Below are 16270 nucleotides of genomic sequence, written 5' to 3' on the forward strand. Positions count from 1 at the left end.
AGCCCAAGGGTTAAACGTCACTTCTTTATCCAATCCCTATTATTTGTGCATCTAATATTGTCCAATTTGTCCGCCCGCAGGCACAGGCAAAAACTCGACACAAGGTGATGGGCGTGCTGGACATCTACGGCTTTGAGATATTCGAGGTAGGAAAAGCAAAAGCGTCCGGCTGTTTTTCTGTTTGGGTCTCATGAGGACAGAATCTGAGGATGCATCCATTTGATCAGCTTATAAAGGATTTTGCCTTCGTGCCGCGCGCGTGACCGTGCGCGAGTGGCGACACACCTGCGGAGGGAGATTATCACTTCCACTACGGGCTGATAAAAGCATATTCATATTGGATTAGTTCGGCTTTACTGCTCTCAGGAATCAAATCCTCTCTTGCTTGCAGCGTGTTGATTTCCACACTTAAGATCTGCATTGCACAGGAAAGTAACCGGACCTTTTAATACACTGAACGCGCAAACTTTCTTATGGTTTCTTACTGATTTTGGTTTGGTCCGCCTTATTGTATGGCCTCATTTTTTTTTTTTACAAATATTTACCGCAACATGTCATCAACACAAAAAAGAATACGGTGCAATCAAATAGAAATGTTTTTAATGTCATTGATTGATTAAAACATAGTTTGCATTGTTCAAGGCAGGATAAACATGTAATGTAATCTATCTATCTAGCCATCTATCTCTCTGTCTCTCTCTGTCTCTATCTCTATCATCTATCTATCTCTCTATGTCTATCTCTTTATATCTCTATCCATCTCTCTCTATCTCTCTCTCTATCTTCCTCTATCTCTCTCTCTCTGTGTCTCTGTCTGTCTATCTATCTCTATCTGTCTATCTATCTATCTCTATCTGTATCTCTCTCTGTATCTCTCCCTGGATCTCTATCTCTCTCTTGCTATCTCTTTCTATCTCTTTCTTTCTCTTTCTATATCTATCTCTCTCTATCTGTCTGTCTCTATCTATCTCTATCTGTCTATCTCTCCCTATCTATCTCTATCACTATCTCTCTCTTGCTATCTCTTTCTCTTTCTATATCTATCTCTCTCTTGCTATCTCTTTCTCTTTCTATATCTATCTCTCTCTATCTCTCTTTCTCTTTCTATCTCTCTCTCTCTCTCTTGCTATCTCTCTCTCTCTCTATCTATATCTATCTATCTATCTCTCTCTCTCTATCTGTCTATCTATCTCTCTGTCTGTCTCTCTCTCTCTCTCTATCTATCTGTCTCTCTCTCTCTATCTATCTGTCTCTCTCTCTGTCTCTCTCTCTCTCTCTCTATCTGTCTCTCTCTCTCTATCTCTCTCTCTCTGAGGCGCATTATAAATACAATGAATTCTGTGCTCACACCGCCGCGACCCGGGTTCACTTCCTGTTGCACTAGTTTGAGCTGAGAAGAGGATCAAACAATTTCTTACTGTTTTTCTAAAGAGATCCATGGAAGTTGTTTTCGTTTTGATGCATCAATGTGATAAGTGTCTTTGCCATGTCGCTCGAACGCCTCCCGCCACCCATTCATGTCATTCACGTGTCGGTCATGCCACTGCTTGTTCATTTCACTCACTCTTAAGCCATTCCTCCCCTCTCTTGCCTGTTGTCTTGCGTCTGGGTCCACAGAAAACGGTAAGTACCATCAGCGTGCTGTTTGCTGTGCTTCATGCATGTTCCCGCCCTCCTAATTCTGCAGATTACTAAAACACCATGCCACGTGGCTGCCGGGGATGCAAAAGCTGACCTTTTGCATCGGCTCAGAGTGAATGCTGGGAAATATTGGTACATCAGCCGGGCTTGTAAAAAGTCTGTTACTGATTCTCAGAGACGGTGAACTTATTGTGTCCACCTCAGTTTTTTGTGTGTATTTTCATTTGATTTGCTGTTTTGTCAAGCATTGGGGTTCGAACGTCGGTGATGTCTGATCTCCTTAAGAGGGTTAAATGATATGGTTTGGTTGAACAAGTCAAATAAAGAAAACTTGACTTGATTTTCTGCAGTATTCTCGCCGTTAAGCTGTGCCTCTCCACCCGAATTAAGTACATTTCTTACTTACCATGTACATAACATATATTGTAGCGTATCCAATTTAACTGTAAAACACGTAACACAATTCATTTGTTAATTTTCACCTGAAAACTTTTGATGTCCCAAAGCACTGTCGGACTTTAGTAATTAGATGAAAATAGATATATAGATAGATACATTATTCATCCCCGTAGGGAAATTCACACTTCCAGCAGTATCCTTTTGTTGTTTATTAACAGATTAACAGGATGGCCTTAGGGTGCTGTGTTGTAATTTAGCAACAGCAGAGTGGATGACGTCACACGCTAGGCCAAAAGTTCGACGTCCCTGCAGCAGATGGAAATATTTGTGCCCAGGGTTACACCATCTCGTGTTAACGTAGATAGCGAGTCCGCCTCCTCTCCGCTTCCCGCAGGCTTTTGTGTCTCTGTCCCTAACAGCACTGAAGCCGGGTAGCTCCATGTTAGCGCCCGGGATGCTAGACGTGAGCCAAGTTTCCGTAAACACAGCAAACTGCACTCCCTGTACGCTTTGATGTTTTTCACCAGCACGGCCAGTTCGTCGGTCTTATTTGGTAGAGAGTTCACATTTACCATGATTACAAACGGTACCGAAGACTTATAACGCCGCTTGGCCTTAGCTCCGGCTCTGCGTCTACGATAGGGCCCCCTCATTACGTCGGCACGAGAATTCTTTAGGGCAAGGAGTTGATTCCTCGAATGAGCGCATTTTTGTGCGTTAAAACCCATAACCATAGGATAGAAAGTAATCCAAAGTGTAGTTTTCAAACGGGACGAAAAACACCGAAGATGGAAGCAGACACTTAAAACAATAAATCACAAAAAGAGCAAAATAACACTGAGCTGCTGGAAGGGCTGCCGTTCGCGGCGGCGCCTATGATGTGGCAATGATTGATTGAATGATTGATGAAAACTCCAGTGTACTCGCGGCTGCATCGGCTCGCTACAACGGGTCAGGTGCAATCGACATTTCGTTCTGTGTACATTGTTACACAGAATGACAATACAAGGAAATTATTATTATTATTAAGAAAGCCTTATGGGTTTTGGTTGAGTTTCTTCAAGTTGGGCGCCCCTAGCGGCTGTGGTGAGCATTACAGCTGCCCATTGGGATTGAATGGAGCCATTTTACTTTATTGGGCTTTCCTAAGTTTGCTAGCGCCTGGTGGCAGTCGTGGCTATTACATCTGCCATTGGAACTGCATTAAGACAATTTTTCGCTGTTTGAATGCATGAATTGAATGCTCCTCAACCTCATGTTGGCATAATCATTCATTTTTCGATACCACCACATCCCTTTTTTGTTCCGAGCATAGTCTACTGTCCATCCTGAGCTTTCCGTTTTATTTTCTGCCCCCACGAAGAAATACCACAGTTGTATTCAATCACATATAGTGTTAGTATGGTTCTGCCAAGACACGTACAAGTAGAGTTTAATAGGCAGAAATAGAGGACGTTGCATCGTTTATTTTGGTAAGTGACATAAAAAAAAAAAATCATAACTTATTTAATATCAAACGTTAAAATCTGAAATTATTGGAATTTATTATTAATTATTATTTATTATTGATAAATATTGCTTTTTCCATTCGGGGATGAATAAAGTATCCATCTCTCTATCTCTTTATTTTTCTTTATTTCTCTTTTTCTTTTTTCGTTCTTTCTTTTGCTTCTTTCTCTCCTCGCTCTCTTTCTTTCTTTCTCTCTCTATCTTTCTCTCTCGCTTTCTCTCTCTCTCTTTCTCTCTTTCTCTTTCTCTTTCTCTCTCTCTTTCTCTCTTTCTCTCTCTTTTTCTCTTTCTCTGCCCGCCCCAATGAGGGCCCAGGAAGCAGAAGACAGTTCTCCGATTGATTTGAGTGTAAGGGTGATTTTGAATTGATGCCATAATTCCACAAACTACGTATTAATCCCTAGAAAAAAAAATCCATAATACACAGTGAACTCGAAAGCCAAACCTTGAAGTGGCGAGGGAATACTGCCGTTGGGAAAATTCTGAGCTACAAAAGGTTATCAAATACTGACTTATTTCTTAGAAATATCTTTCAGCTTTTTCTAAATTAAAAAACATGTACAGAAGCAATCTGGTCTATTTTATTTATTTTTATTTTTTAAAACTTTATTGACAATTCCCATTTCAGCCATCCGCCTTGCTTCGCTATTGACCGCACGGCTGAGCTTTTAAGCAGTGAAGGTGACTGTGGTTTCTCGGCAAAGTGAAACGGGACTTCTCTTTTTGTGTTTCCATGTCCTTGTGTTCGAGAAATCTCAGGTGGTCCTTCACTCCATGAGCTTTCCCACTAAACGCGCTTCTAAACTAACACGCAGCAAAATGAGGCCGTCTGCCAGGAAGTGCCGCGCTTCCCTACATAGGTCCTAATTGACAGCGGTTGTAATTGCTGTAAATATTTAACAGTGTTTATTTGGATAGATTTATAGTCGGCGCCTATCTCGGGGGTGAGCAAACCTTTGGGCTCCATCGAGTACAAATTTGCCTGAGCCAATAAAGAGTCTCGATCCGGTATCTGAACCATTGCATGAAGGAAAAAGTATTTATGAATAAATATACAGGCATGGATTTAAACACCCATCCATCAATCCATTTTCTGCACCGCTTATCCTCAGTAGGGTCGCGGGGGTGCTGGAGCCCATCCCAGCTATCTTCAGGCAGTGGGCAGGGGAGACAAATAACAAAAGTGTTTTATTTTGCATCTGTTACATACAATGTGAAAAAAACAAGTACACTATTAAAAAACGCTATTGAAAATGACATTTATATTTTGATATGTCTGTTTTAAATGGGGGAAAAATTAACGTTACAATTAAAAATCATTACATTATAATTACATTTGAATTTTAAAAAGGCAGTGCATAATGTAGAATATATTTTTATGAAATGGGAGAATACTGAAGCCTCCCCCAAAAATCAGTTTAAACTTTTATTTTTTTGTTTTGTTGTAAGTTTTTGTTTAACGGGTCCGATTAATGAATAAATGGCCTTTAGTGAGCTAATCTTGAATTTTTATCTTTTTAATATTCGTAATATTATATTATATATACATGTATATTCCTAAGACTTAAAAAGTGGTCGGCGGCGCCCTCTGTTGGCTGCGGCTGCATCGGCTCGCTACAACGGGTCAGGTGCAATCGACATTTCGTTCTGTGTACATTGTTACACAGAATGACAATACAAGGAAATTATTATTATTATTATTATTATATAGTTTCTTAGTTTCTAATATTTACGCTGGCAACTGTGTGGACAGCAAAGTCAGAATTTGATTGTGCAGGGAATCGTAGTTCTTTACTATGCATATGACGATAAACTCTTCAAATCTTGAATCTTTATTGACACAATACAATCGTACAATGAAATTGGAGGGCTTCTTCTTCATTGTAAAAATAAAAATGCAAACATGTGTAAAAAGTCCCGGGTCCTATTTGGCCTGTAGTTTGCCCTCCCCTGGCCTATTTGCTACTATTAGAATGTTTATTTGTAGTTGTAGTTTGCTTATTAGTCTGTAGATGTGTCAATTGTTTTAGTACTACGCAGATGTTTTCTGTATTTACAAATAATCATCAGATTCAAATTTATTTATACTCAATTGAAAATCTCATCGGTCGGCATATGTTCCTTATTAACCATTATCGAGGAATAAACATCCGGTTTTGTCTCTTCCCGGACAGGACAACAGCTTCGAGCAGTTCATCATCAACTACTGCAACGAGAAGCTTCAGCAGATCTTCATCGAGCTTACCCTTCGCGAGGAGCAGGAGGAGTACATCAGGGAGGTGCGTTTGATCAGCCACACCACACCTCCGTCTTCACAACCCCATCGAAACTAATGACTGTTTTAATATTTGACGAGTTCACCGACGAGTGACGCAATTAGTGGAATAATCGGATAAATATGTTTTCCCTAAATTTGGTATGACGCTATTTTAATTATCTGGTAATAGATTCAAGAAAGATGAGTACAATGAAATGATCTACATTTATAAGTCAATGAAGACTTCCCAAAGCGCTTTACCGTGTGCTTCACATTTCCCAATAGCGGCTGTGCAGCCATGTAAGGCGCTAACCTGCTTATTGGGGGGCATTAGGGGTTCCGTGTCTTACCCAATGACACTTCGACAAAAACCAAAAGACTAAAAACCGAAGTCCACCCCCCTGGAAAAGTACCAACACCTTCAAACAAAGACAGGAAGACTAAGAGACGAAATCAAACTGATTAGAAATACACACCTTGAGTAAATGCGTTTAAGCCTACTTTACATATATACAGTATTTCCCCATTTTAAGATGATAAAATACTTTAAAACAATCTTGAAACGTAAGCTTGTTTTTGCATGACATTTAATAAATATCTTGATGAATATAATGATTACATCATAATGACAAAAACACAGAAAAATGCTAAGTACATTTCCATATCTTGTGATCTCAATAAAACACCGAGGAGATCGCAGCTCTCTACATCTTTTATTAAACATACTCAACAATGAACAATTAAATAAAAATTCATTATTTAAAACCAACTAGGCACTGTGTTTGGTCAGTAGAGACAGAAATACACAAATCAGGGAGAGGCAAATAGATAATAAATTAAAATCAAGTAAACATTGTGTATCCCTGTAAACCAAGACGGGGCTCATTAGCAGCAGTAGAAAAGTAAGAAAAACAAATCGTGTACACGCATTTTGTGAAGAGTCTGTAACAAAAAAACTACGATTCTCAACAGTTTAAAATGAAACGGTTTTAACAACTGACTTTTGTCGTTTGCAACATTATTTTTATCTGTGGCTTTTCATTTAGACACAGAAAAAAACATGAATAACCAAATGCAATGGATTCAAAGTTATTTGACGGGGAGGAAGCAATATTTGAAAATGGGAGAGTTGTCACCTGAGTATTTGGACATCTGTTGTGGAGTACCACAGGGTTCTATCCTGGGTCCAGAGTTATTTCATTTATCTATCAACGATATTTTTAATGTTCCAAAACTACTTAAAATAGTAATATTTGCAGATGACACTAACATTTTCTATTCAAATGATAACTATATTGATTTGGTAACCTGCATTCATCATGAATTAATTAACCTAAAAGTCTCATCTCATCAGCCATACCGCTTATCCTCATTAGGGTCGCGGGGGGGCTGGAGCCCATCCCAGCCATCTGCGGGCAGTGGGCAGGGGACACCCTGAACTGGTTGCCAGCCAATTGCAGGGCACACAGGGACAGACAACTCATTCGCTCATTCACACCTAGGGACAATTTGGACCGGCCAATTCACCTGAAATGCATGTTTTTGGAACGTGGGAGGAAACCGGAGTGCTCGGAGGAAACCCACGCAAGCACGGGGAGAACATACAAACTCCGCACAGGAAGTCTGGAGCTGGATTTGAACCCACGACAGGTTCCCATGACATGAACTGTGCCGCACAAGCGCTAACCACTGCGCCGCCGTGCTGCCCTAACCTAAAAGTATGGATGGATATAAATAAATGATCTTTAAATTTAAATAAAACCAAAGTAATATTCTTTGGTAATCGCAAGATTTAGAAGTAAAAATGGATGGGGCTGCAATAGACACTGTATCAGAAATTCAGATTTTAGGGGTCATAATAGACAATAAATTAAGCCGGAAAACACATACAAACTAAAGCATTTCAATAATTAATGAAGCCAAATTCATTTCAAACTATAATGTATTCTATTTATTGTTCTCTAGTTGTGCCATATTTAACATATTGTGGAGAAGTCTGGGGCAATCATAACAAAAGTTCACTACAGCCCCCTTTTATCCCCCAAAAACGTGCAAATAGAACCATATCTTGATCATACTCATTTTATTCCTGCAGTCCAAATTGTTAAAATTGGATGATTTAGTAAAATTTTTCACTTTGCAACTGCTATTTAAGGTCAACAAAAACATGGTGCCAGAAAACATCCAAAAATTATTCATTCAGAAAGAGGGAAATTATAACTTGAGGGGTTGTTGTAAATTTGTAATCCCAAAGGTGAGAACCACCAGGAAAAGTATGTGTGTGTCTGTGTGCGGAGTCAGGCTTTCGAACAATTTACAAGACGAGATCAAACAATGTCCAACTATTCACGTGTTCAAATTTAAATACAAAAAAAAATTACTGGTGAAATACAGGGATGAAGAAAATGGGGTATGAGTGAGATTGGAAATACTGCGTTTAAAACTATGGTTAACTTGTTGTTATTGTTACTATCATTATAACTGTTATTATTGCTATTGTTGTTATTATCATTGGTGTCACAATAATATTTAGTGACTAATAGCATTATAAGGTGAGTAGATGGATACTACGATGATGAGTGTATAAAATATGTGACTATTATTATTACAATTATTGATATCTGACCTATATAATATGTATATCCATGAGATTTTGTTATATTTTGACACAAAAGAGGATAGGGAAAATAAGCATCTGCTTCTTACTACCCCTTTTCGAACATGTTGTAATAACATTATTTTGTTGTTAAGTCATCGTTTTTGTCCTGTTTTTATTTTAATGTTCGAAGTAAAATTTTCATTCATTCATTCACTTTCAAAACCCTAATTTCCAACTCCTGCACCAGAGAAGCAATCCATGTTTTGTTCCATGTTTTAGCCGTTGTTTGTAGTTTCTGTTCGCTAGTATGGCAGAACTAGAGAACAATATCATAAATTGAATGCATTAGAGTTTAAAATGAATTTGGCTTTATTAATTAATGAAATGCTTTTAGATACTTTAGTTTGTATGTGTCTGATGTGTGTTTTCCAGCTTCATTTATTGTCTATTATGACCCCTAAAAACTGAATTTCTGATACAGTGTCTATTGCAGCAACATCCATTTTTACTTGCGATCAATGTTCCCTGTCATTTTCCTTACGGGTCTGAGCGTTCACACAAAGTCGGTGAGCCACGCTTGAAACAACAGTGAGCAACGGCAATCCCGAGTGTGGCAACTAAGTCATTATCAAACATGTCCAAAACTTGACATCAAGTTACATTTTGCTGAGTTTCCGGCAATGCAAAATGATTTTTCTCTTTTGAATGAATCGACTCATGTACGATTGCAAAGGTTTTACGGCCTACAAACGTTGTTTCTTCTTACAATTCTTTCACAAGATATCCGTTTCTTTTTATTTCCTGACATATTTTGTCGCATAAAACTAACATTTTGGGGGGCTTATTGAGTCGGTTGTAAGATACAAAACTGTACTTAATCACATTTGTTTTAGTGGACAATGTTGGCAACAAGATTCACTTGATATCATTGGAAATTATTTGAATGCAACACAAACTTTATCTTTTTTTTCCGTGTTTTTTTTCCTACTTTTTTTAAAAATTCCTTTAAAAAATCTCTGTGTTTATTTTTTTCTGAGCTGTTACTTTTTTCTTTTTGCTCTCTATTTACTTCTTTCCTTTGTTTCTTTCTTTTCTTTTTTTCTGGCTTTTTTCTAAATTTTTCCTTCTTTTTTTCTCTTCCTTTTGTTTCTTTTTATTCTCAGCTTTTCACTACTTTTTCATCTTGGTATTTTTTCTTTTTTTTTCTATTCCCCCCTTCCTTTAAGTCATAATATTAACATTTTGGGGGGCTTATTTAGTCGGTTGTAAGATACAGAACTGTACTTAAACACATTTTTTAGTAGAAGTACAATGTTGGCAACAAGATTCACTTGATATCATTGGAAATTATTTGAATGCAACACAAACTTTGTCTTCTTTTTTCCGTGTTTTTTTTTTCTACATTTTTGTTAGTTTTTTTTTTGTTCTCTATTGACTTTTTTCCTACATTTCTTTTTCTTTTTTTCTGGCTTTTTTTCTAAATTTTTCCTTCTTTTTTTTCTCTTCCTTTTGTTTCTTTTTTTCTCAGCTTTTCACTACTTTTTCATTTTGGTATTTTTTTCTTTTTTGTTCTATTCCCCCCTTCCTTTAAGTCATGTTGTGCATAATATTTGGTCATGTTGGGATTAAAGAAGCAAAAACAACCCGAAGAGCCGTTTGGGACCCGAAAGAGTCGGTTCCTTTTAGTGAGCCGAGCCGAAGAAGCCGGTTCTCTACTAACTTTACTCTACTTCGACTCGACTTCAAAATACCGCATTTAGAACACAGCGTCAGGGGAACCCGTGTATTTTGACCTTCATGCACCGTAACTTTAACGTAAGTCGCTTCTTAATGAGTAACTTTGAGGCCTGATTTTTGTGCGCCGGCTAGATTTTCTTGTGCGCTGAGAATGTGCCAGCAGTGCGCGATTGTGCACGCGCGCAGCTTTAGAGGGAACACCGCTTGCGATTACCAAAGAATATTACTTTGGTTTTAAAAGTGCATGAATTTGGCTATGAAAAAGGTGTACGAACCCTCATTCCTCTCTATTGGAAGAACGCGTCCGGCAACAATAGTTGACAATGACATTCATCTTTTATCCAATGGCGGACTAAATCGGCGCCTCATCTGTCGGCGAGTGAGGAAACGGAGGCGGTGCTCGCTGTGTTTTCAGTGTGTGAGCAGTGACCCCGAAACTCCTCATCTTATAAACACTCGGCTTTATAATTTGGCTGCTTTCCAGCGTGCAGCATGGGAAAATAGCACAAGGCCTGTCGCACCAATCGGAAGTTCATGTGCTCGTTGAAGCCACGCCTCCGTGGCGCTTAAATCCCGCCCTCATTTCTGTCAAATTGCTTACATTAACTCGAGCTAGTTGCAGGGATCCACATAGCGGGGATTTTTTTCTTCCGAAGGCAGATGTGAGGAAAAAAAGTTACAGTAATTCCCAAAAGACACGATTTGTTTGCAGAAACAGTGTGAGAAACCAGTGTTCCTCAACCTTTTTGGGCTTTTTTCTTTTTCCATGAAAAAAAATCCCATCAGTTTTATAAGGTTTGTTTTTGTCTTAATTTAAAGGGTCAGTGTGTATTATTTGACCACTAGATGTCACTGTATTGTTGTGCTTTTTGCACTTTTCAGTTGCATGAAGAAAAATACAAACTATGGAGACTCAGTTTTTGGGTAACCGTAGCAGCAAGGTGGCATACAATTGTATCAGCTCACTATAAGTAAAAGTCAAGTCGAGTCAATTCATGTTTAATTGTGACTCCCTTAATCACAAGGAGTCTCAAAGGGCTGCACAGATCAAAGACTATTGCAAACTGCAGACTATTATGATAGCATCCCCTGATCTAAAACCTACATGAGGGCAAGGAAAAACTCAAAAACCTCAAATCAAGTCATGTTTATTTGTTTGGCCCTTAATCACAAGGAGTCTCAAAGGGCTGCACAGATCAAAGACTATTGCAAACTGCAGACTATTATGACACCATCCCCTGATCTAAAACATACATGAGGGCAAATAATACACAGATATTGTCAACATAAAACATAGGTTATTAATATTGATGATAAAATAATAAAAAGTGATGCTAACTGCTTCATGCTAAAAAATTATACTACTGCTAACAGCTAATGGCTACATGCTAACCAGTTATGCTAATGATTACATGCTAAAAAGTGATGCTAAATGCCAAATGCTAATTGCTTCACGCTAAAATACTATGTTAATGGTAACATGCTAACGGCCACTTGTTTACAAATTATGCTAACGGATACATGCTAATGAGTTATGCTAATGGATACATGCTAACTTCTTCATGCTAAAACATACATGCTCATGCTTACAGCTACATGTTAACCAATTATGATAATGGCTACATGCTAATGAATTTTGCTAATGGATACATGCTCAAAAGTGATGCTAACGACTAAATGCTAACTTCTTCATGCTAAAACATGTATGCTCATGCTTACAGCTACGTGTTAACCAATTATGCTAACAGCTACGTGCTAATGGATACATGCTCAAAAGTGATGCTAACGGCTAAATGCTTACTGCTTCATGCTAAATAATTAAATTAACGGTAACATGTTAACGGCTACTTGCTAATGAGTTATGCTAATGGGTATATGCTAAAAAGTGATGCTAACGGCTAAATGCTAACTGCTTTATGCTTAGAATTACGCTAATGGTAATATGCTAATGGTCCCATGTTTACAAATTATGATAACAATTACATGTTAATGAATTATGCTAATGGCCACATGCTCAAAAGTGATGCTAACGGCTAAATGCTAACTGCTTCATGCTAAAAATTATGCTTATGCTGACATCCTAACAGCTACATGTTAACAAATTATGTGAAACAAATCAAAAAATTTTGAGCTGCGAGATTTTTTCTTTAAAATGCCTGCTAATATACTGTATATAATGGCTCGTGTATTTTTGCTTATTATTCAAATCAATATTGTAATATCTTTGAATGAATATAAGGTTTTTTTAACCACTTGGAGGCACTAAAAATACACACTGCCCTTTTAATTATTCATGTCTGAATTGAGTGTATAAAGTTTTTCATTTTCATTTGTGGTTTAAGAGGTAGTTAAGTTATTCGTTAGTAGTGTTGCTGTCATTTTAGATTTAACTGTATTTTAAGTTTTTTTTTTTTTAAGTTTTACTAGAATAAAATACAACTTGAGATGAGCAAAAATAATCAGCCAGTGGAACAAGATTTATTTTCTTACTGCGTTCTGAATGCTTTTGTTTTTTGTAGTAAAATAATCATCATCTACAAAATTATGTGCATAAGTTATATTTCATTTCTTTCACAGTACAATGTTATCAAATATATTCTTGTGCACTACCTCATGAATGGAATATTAGAATTGTTTTTATTGTCATTGATAACAATGTAACAAGATTAAACGTGCTACTCCAAGATAAACATTTATTAAAGAGAATAAGATGAAAAAAATGCGAGAATAAATAGGCAAAAATATATACAAGGTAGTGTTTGAAGACTAATTTGAATAGATATATATATATATATATATATATATATAAATACTAATTTTTCTATACATAGGCAAAATGTATAATTTTTCTAATTCTTGTGCGCTTGTTTAGGGTGGTTATGGCCCTAGAAATGATCTCTGGGCCTGTTGGTGTTTCTTTTATGTAAAGAGAAAAAAATGGCAATATACTGCCACCTACTGATATGGGTCAATGTAACAGTGACTTGGATGATCGCCAGAAGAAAGCAAAGATATTGAGCAATACTTTTTTTGCCAAGATAGAATTGGGCAATTTCCAGCGGCATAATAGACAAGGTCTGGTGGTACGCTGTTTGTAAAACAGTGCTGTAAATAAACCATTATCCCTCTTTTGTTCTTTATTTTCAAGCCATTGTAAACGTGACCCTAATTTCCTTTTGTCGCAGGGAATCGAGTGGACCAATATTGAATATTTCAACAATGCCGTCATCTGTGACCTCATTGAGAACGTGAGTCTGATTCCCACTGCTAGAAAAAAAAATAACCTCAAAATTTAAAGGTAATCCCAAATTCGTTATGATGCAAAATGTGAGGAAATATTGCATGTTTTTCATCTGTATATGCCAATCATTTTTTAAGAGGATGCATTTTGAACTTTGTCATCTGAACTGTGATGTCATCGGAGGAACACCAGCAACCTAGCAAGCCAGCCGCCATATTGTTTTACTTGTTAATTCGTCGAAGAGGTTACAAGAAGTTCAAGTGAAGTTTTCCTAGTTTTTGGGGGAGAATACCTGGGCGTTGTGCTGCAGGTGGATGCAGGAATGCTGTGGCACAAAAGCTATCTATCTACCCTGGTCATATCCCTCGAGAGAGGTGACCGACAGCAAGACAAACGCATACCAAATTAAAGAAAATAAAAAAGGGGAAAAGTCACAAAAACACACACAAATGTTTTTCGACCATGGCTAACCCAAAGGCCCAAAAAGCGGTAGTGGAAGCAGCAAAAGTGTCCTGGAAAGAAGTGAATGGGTAAGAAAGAGCGAGTCTGGAAAGTGAAAGATAAGGACGGTAGATTGCTGGTTAGTGGTAGTGCAGTTAGGACGAGATGGGTAGAGTATTTTGAGAAGTTGCTAAATGTGGAGGATGGGAAAGAAGTGGCGATCGGTGGTATGGAGAGAATGCCCGTGTTGGGTGATTTTAATGTGGAAACATGGGAGGCGCAAAAGGCAGTGAAATAAATGAAAGGGGGGAAGGCGCCTGGGTTGGATGGTTGTACTGCTGAATTCTGGAAGAAAGGTGGCACGGCTATGATTGACTGGTTAGTACGCTTGTTGAATGTATGCTTTTGAAGTGGTGTGGCATAAAAAGCTAACTTGCAAAAAATGAATAAAATTAAAAAAAAACACACCAAGAGCCACTAACCTAGAAATAACCTTAGCCTGGGCGGAATAACATGAGGCTAGCCCACCAAAGATCACGCAGTGAGCAGCCTTTACAAGCAGGAACCAAAACAAAACGGTGATGGCGACAAACCAAGGACTTGGAGCAAAACCGGCGCTAACGACAGGCTAGCCGATCGAGACAAAAATGCGGTGAGCAGACAGGTTAACTGGGAACCATCTAAGAAAACCGGTTAGGACAATCAACGCGAAGCCGGACGGAAATAAACCAGGGAATACGGCAAATCGGTGCTAACGCCAGGCTAGCCGTCTAAGAAAAACATGCGGTGGGAATCGAACCAACAACGAAAACTGTCAAAGCCAACCCGTAATAATTCAAGGCTGGGGGCGTGACAGAAAATAATTGAGACGCACCGTGATAACGGAATTGGCCATTTTCTTGTGTTGTGTTCCTCCAAATGACACCATAGCTCTACACCACACAAGCCAGGTGTGTCATCTTTACGGGCGTAAATCACCTGTGCCCGCTCCTTTGGCGCCAACCGCCGCTGTCCCTATTCAAACCCACTCCTATCCGTCCACTTTTGTCAGTCCATCTGCAAACCTCAGTGTATACTAGGCAAGCCTCTTTTTCGACCCTGACTCCCATTTTTGCTCCCGTCTGCTCTTCCTTCTCGACTTACAACCCATTTTTGATCCCGACCACGTCTGCTCCGGGACGGCTATCGACTTTTTCTCTTCCCTCCTTTTCTTTCCCTTTTTTCACTTTCCTTTTTTCCTTTTTACTTCAGTGTTTCCATTTTCTTCAATTTCCATCCTTTTATCTTTTTTCCTAGTTTCTTTTCACTCCCCTTCTTTTTTTAACTCATCTTTTTTTTTCTTTTCCTTTAATTTCTTCACCATTTTTCTTCCTTTCTTTTCTTAACCTTTGTCCCTGTCATGATTACTGATGTGAATCACCTGTGCATTTGGCGCCAACTGCCGCAGGTTCTGATTGGCTCCCTGTCCCTATTTAAACCCTGTCCTGTCAATCCCCTGTTGTCAGTCCGTCTGCAAACCTCTGTTTATACAAGGCAAGCCTGTTTTGACCCTGACTCCCGCCTGTCCCGTTTTTGCTCCCCTTTGTCTTGCTACATATTTTCATCCCTGTCCCTGTCATGATTACCGATGGGAATCACCTGTGCCCACTCCTTTACGTCAACTGCCGCAGGTTCTGATTGGCTCCCTGTCCCTATTTAAACCCAGTCCTGTCAATCCCCTGTTGTCAGTCCGTCTGCGAACCTCTGTTTATACAAGGCAAGCCTGTTTTGACCCCGACTCCCGCCTGTCCCGTTTTTGCTCCCGTTTGTATTTTTATCATTTTGGGGACGAATCGAAACCTATCATTTCTTTTTAGGAATACTTTAGTATTTATTTATGCATTTATTTTTGCAGAACCAAAACGGGATCATGGCCATGCTGGACGAGGAGTGCCTGCGTCCCGGGACGGTAACGGACGACACCTTCCTGGACAAACTCAACACCGTGTGTGCCGAACATCAGCATTTCGAGAGCCGTCTCAGCAAGAATTCCAAGTTCCTTAATGACCACAGCTTGCCTCACAGTTGCTTCCGCATCCAGCATTATGCCGGCAAGGTACCGCCCGCAAATGGACGCTTGCTTTATTTTCAAAATGATACAAAAGAGACCCGTTCGGTTATTATGCCGTAAGTAATGGGTCCTCGGAAATCATTAAATTGTATCAAAGTTACTGTGCCTCAAAGGCACTTAAAGCTCATAAATTGTGTGTTACCTTTCTTTTTCCATTTCTATTCCTTTTTTTTCCCTTAATATCTCTCCTCCTATGTTCATTTTGGGTATTAATCAAACTAGGTGAATAAAAAGGAAAGGAAAAAGAGAAAAATCAATAATTATCAATAATTAAGGGAAATGACGAAATATTACTAAAACAAAAGGAAAAAAAACGGGACTGTCACATCCAGAACA

The 16270-nt window shown here is 38.6% G+C and overlaps 1 protein-coding gene across 5 annotated transcripts in view; it reads left to right on the top strand.

Annotated features, from left to right (window-relative positions):
- myo1b (myosin IB) overlaps positions 1-16270 on the top strand; it is a 141067-nt gene that overhangs the window by 87311 nt on the left and 37486 nt on the right. For all 5 annotated transcript variants that reach the window (XM_088352384.1, XM_088352385.1, XM_088352387.1 and 2 more), the window contains exons 13-16: positions 81-146; positions 5724-5828; positions 13328-13390; positions 15719-15919. In XM_088352384.1, coding sequence (XP_088208510.1) covers positions 81-146; positions 5724-5828; positions 13328-13390; positions 15719-15919 — 435 coding nt within the window. The remainder of the gene's footprint in view (positions 1-80; positions 147-5723; positions 5829-13327; positions 13391-15718; positions 15920-16270) is intronic.

This window comes from Urocampus carinirostris, chromosome 14 (assembly GCF_059441175.1).
Source record: "Urocampus carinirostris isolate Australia breed hairy pipefish chromosome 14, RoL_Ucar_1.0, whole genome shotgun sequence".
In the NCBI taxonomy this organism is placed as follows: domain Eukaryota; kingdom Metazoa; phylum Chordata; class Actinopteri; order Syngnathiformes; family Syngnathidae; genus Urocampus; species Urocampus carinirostris.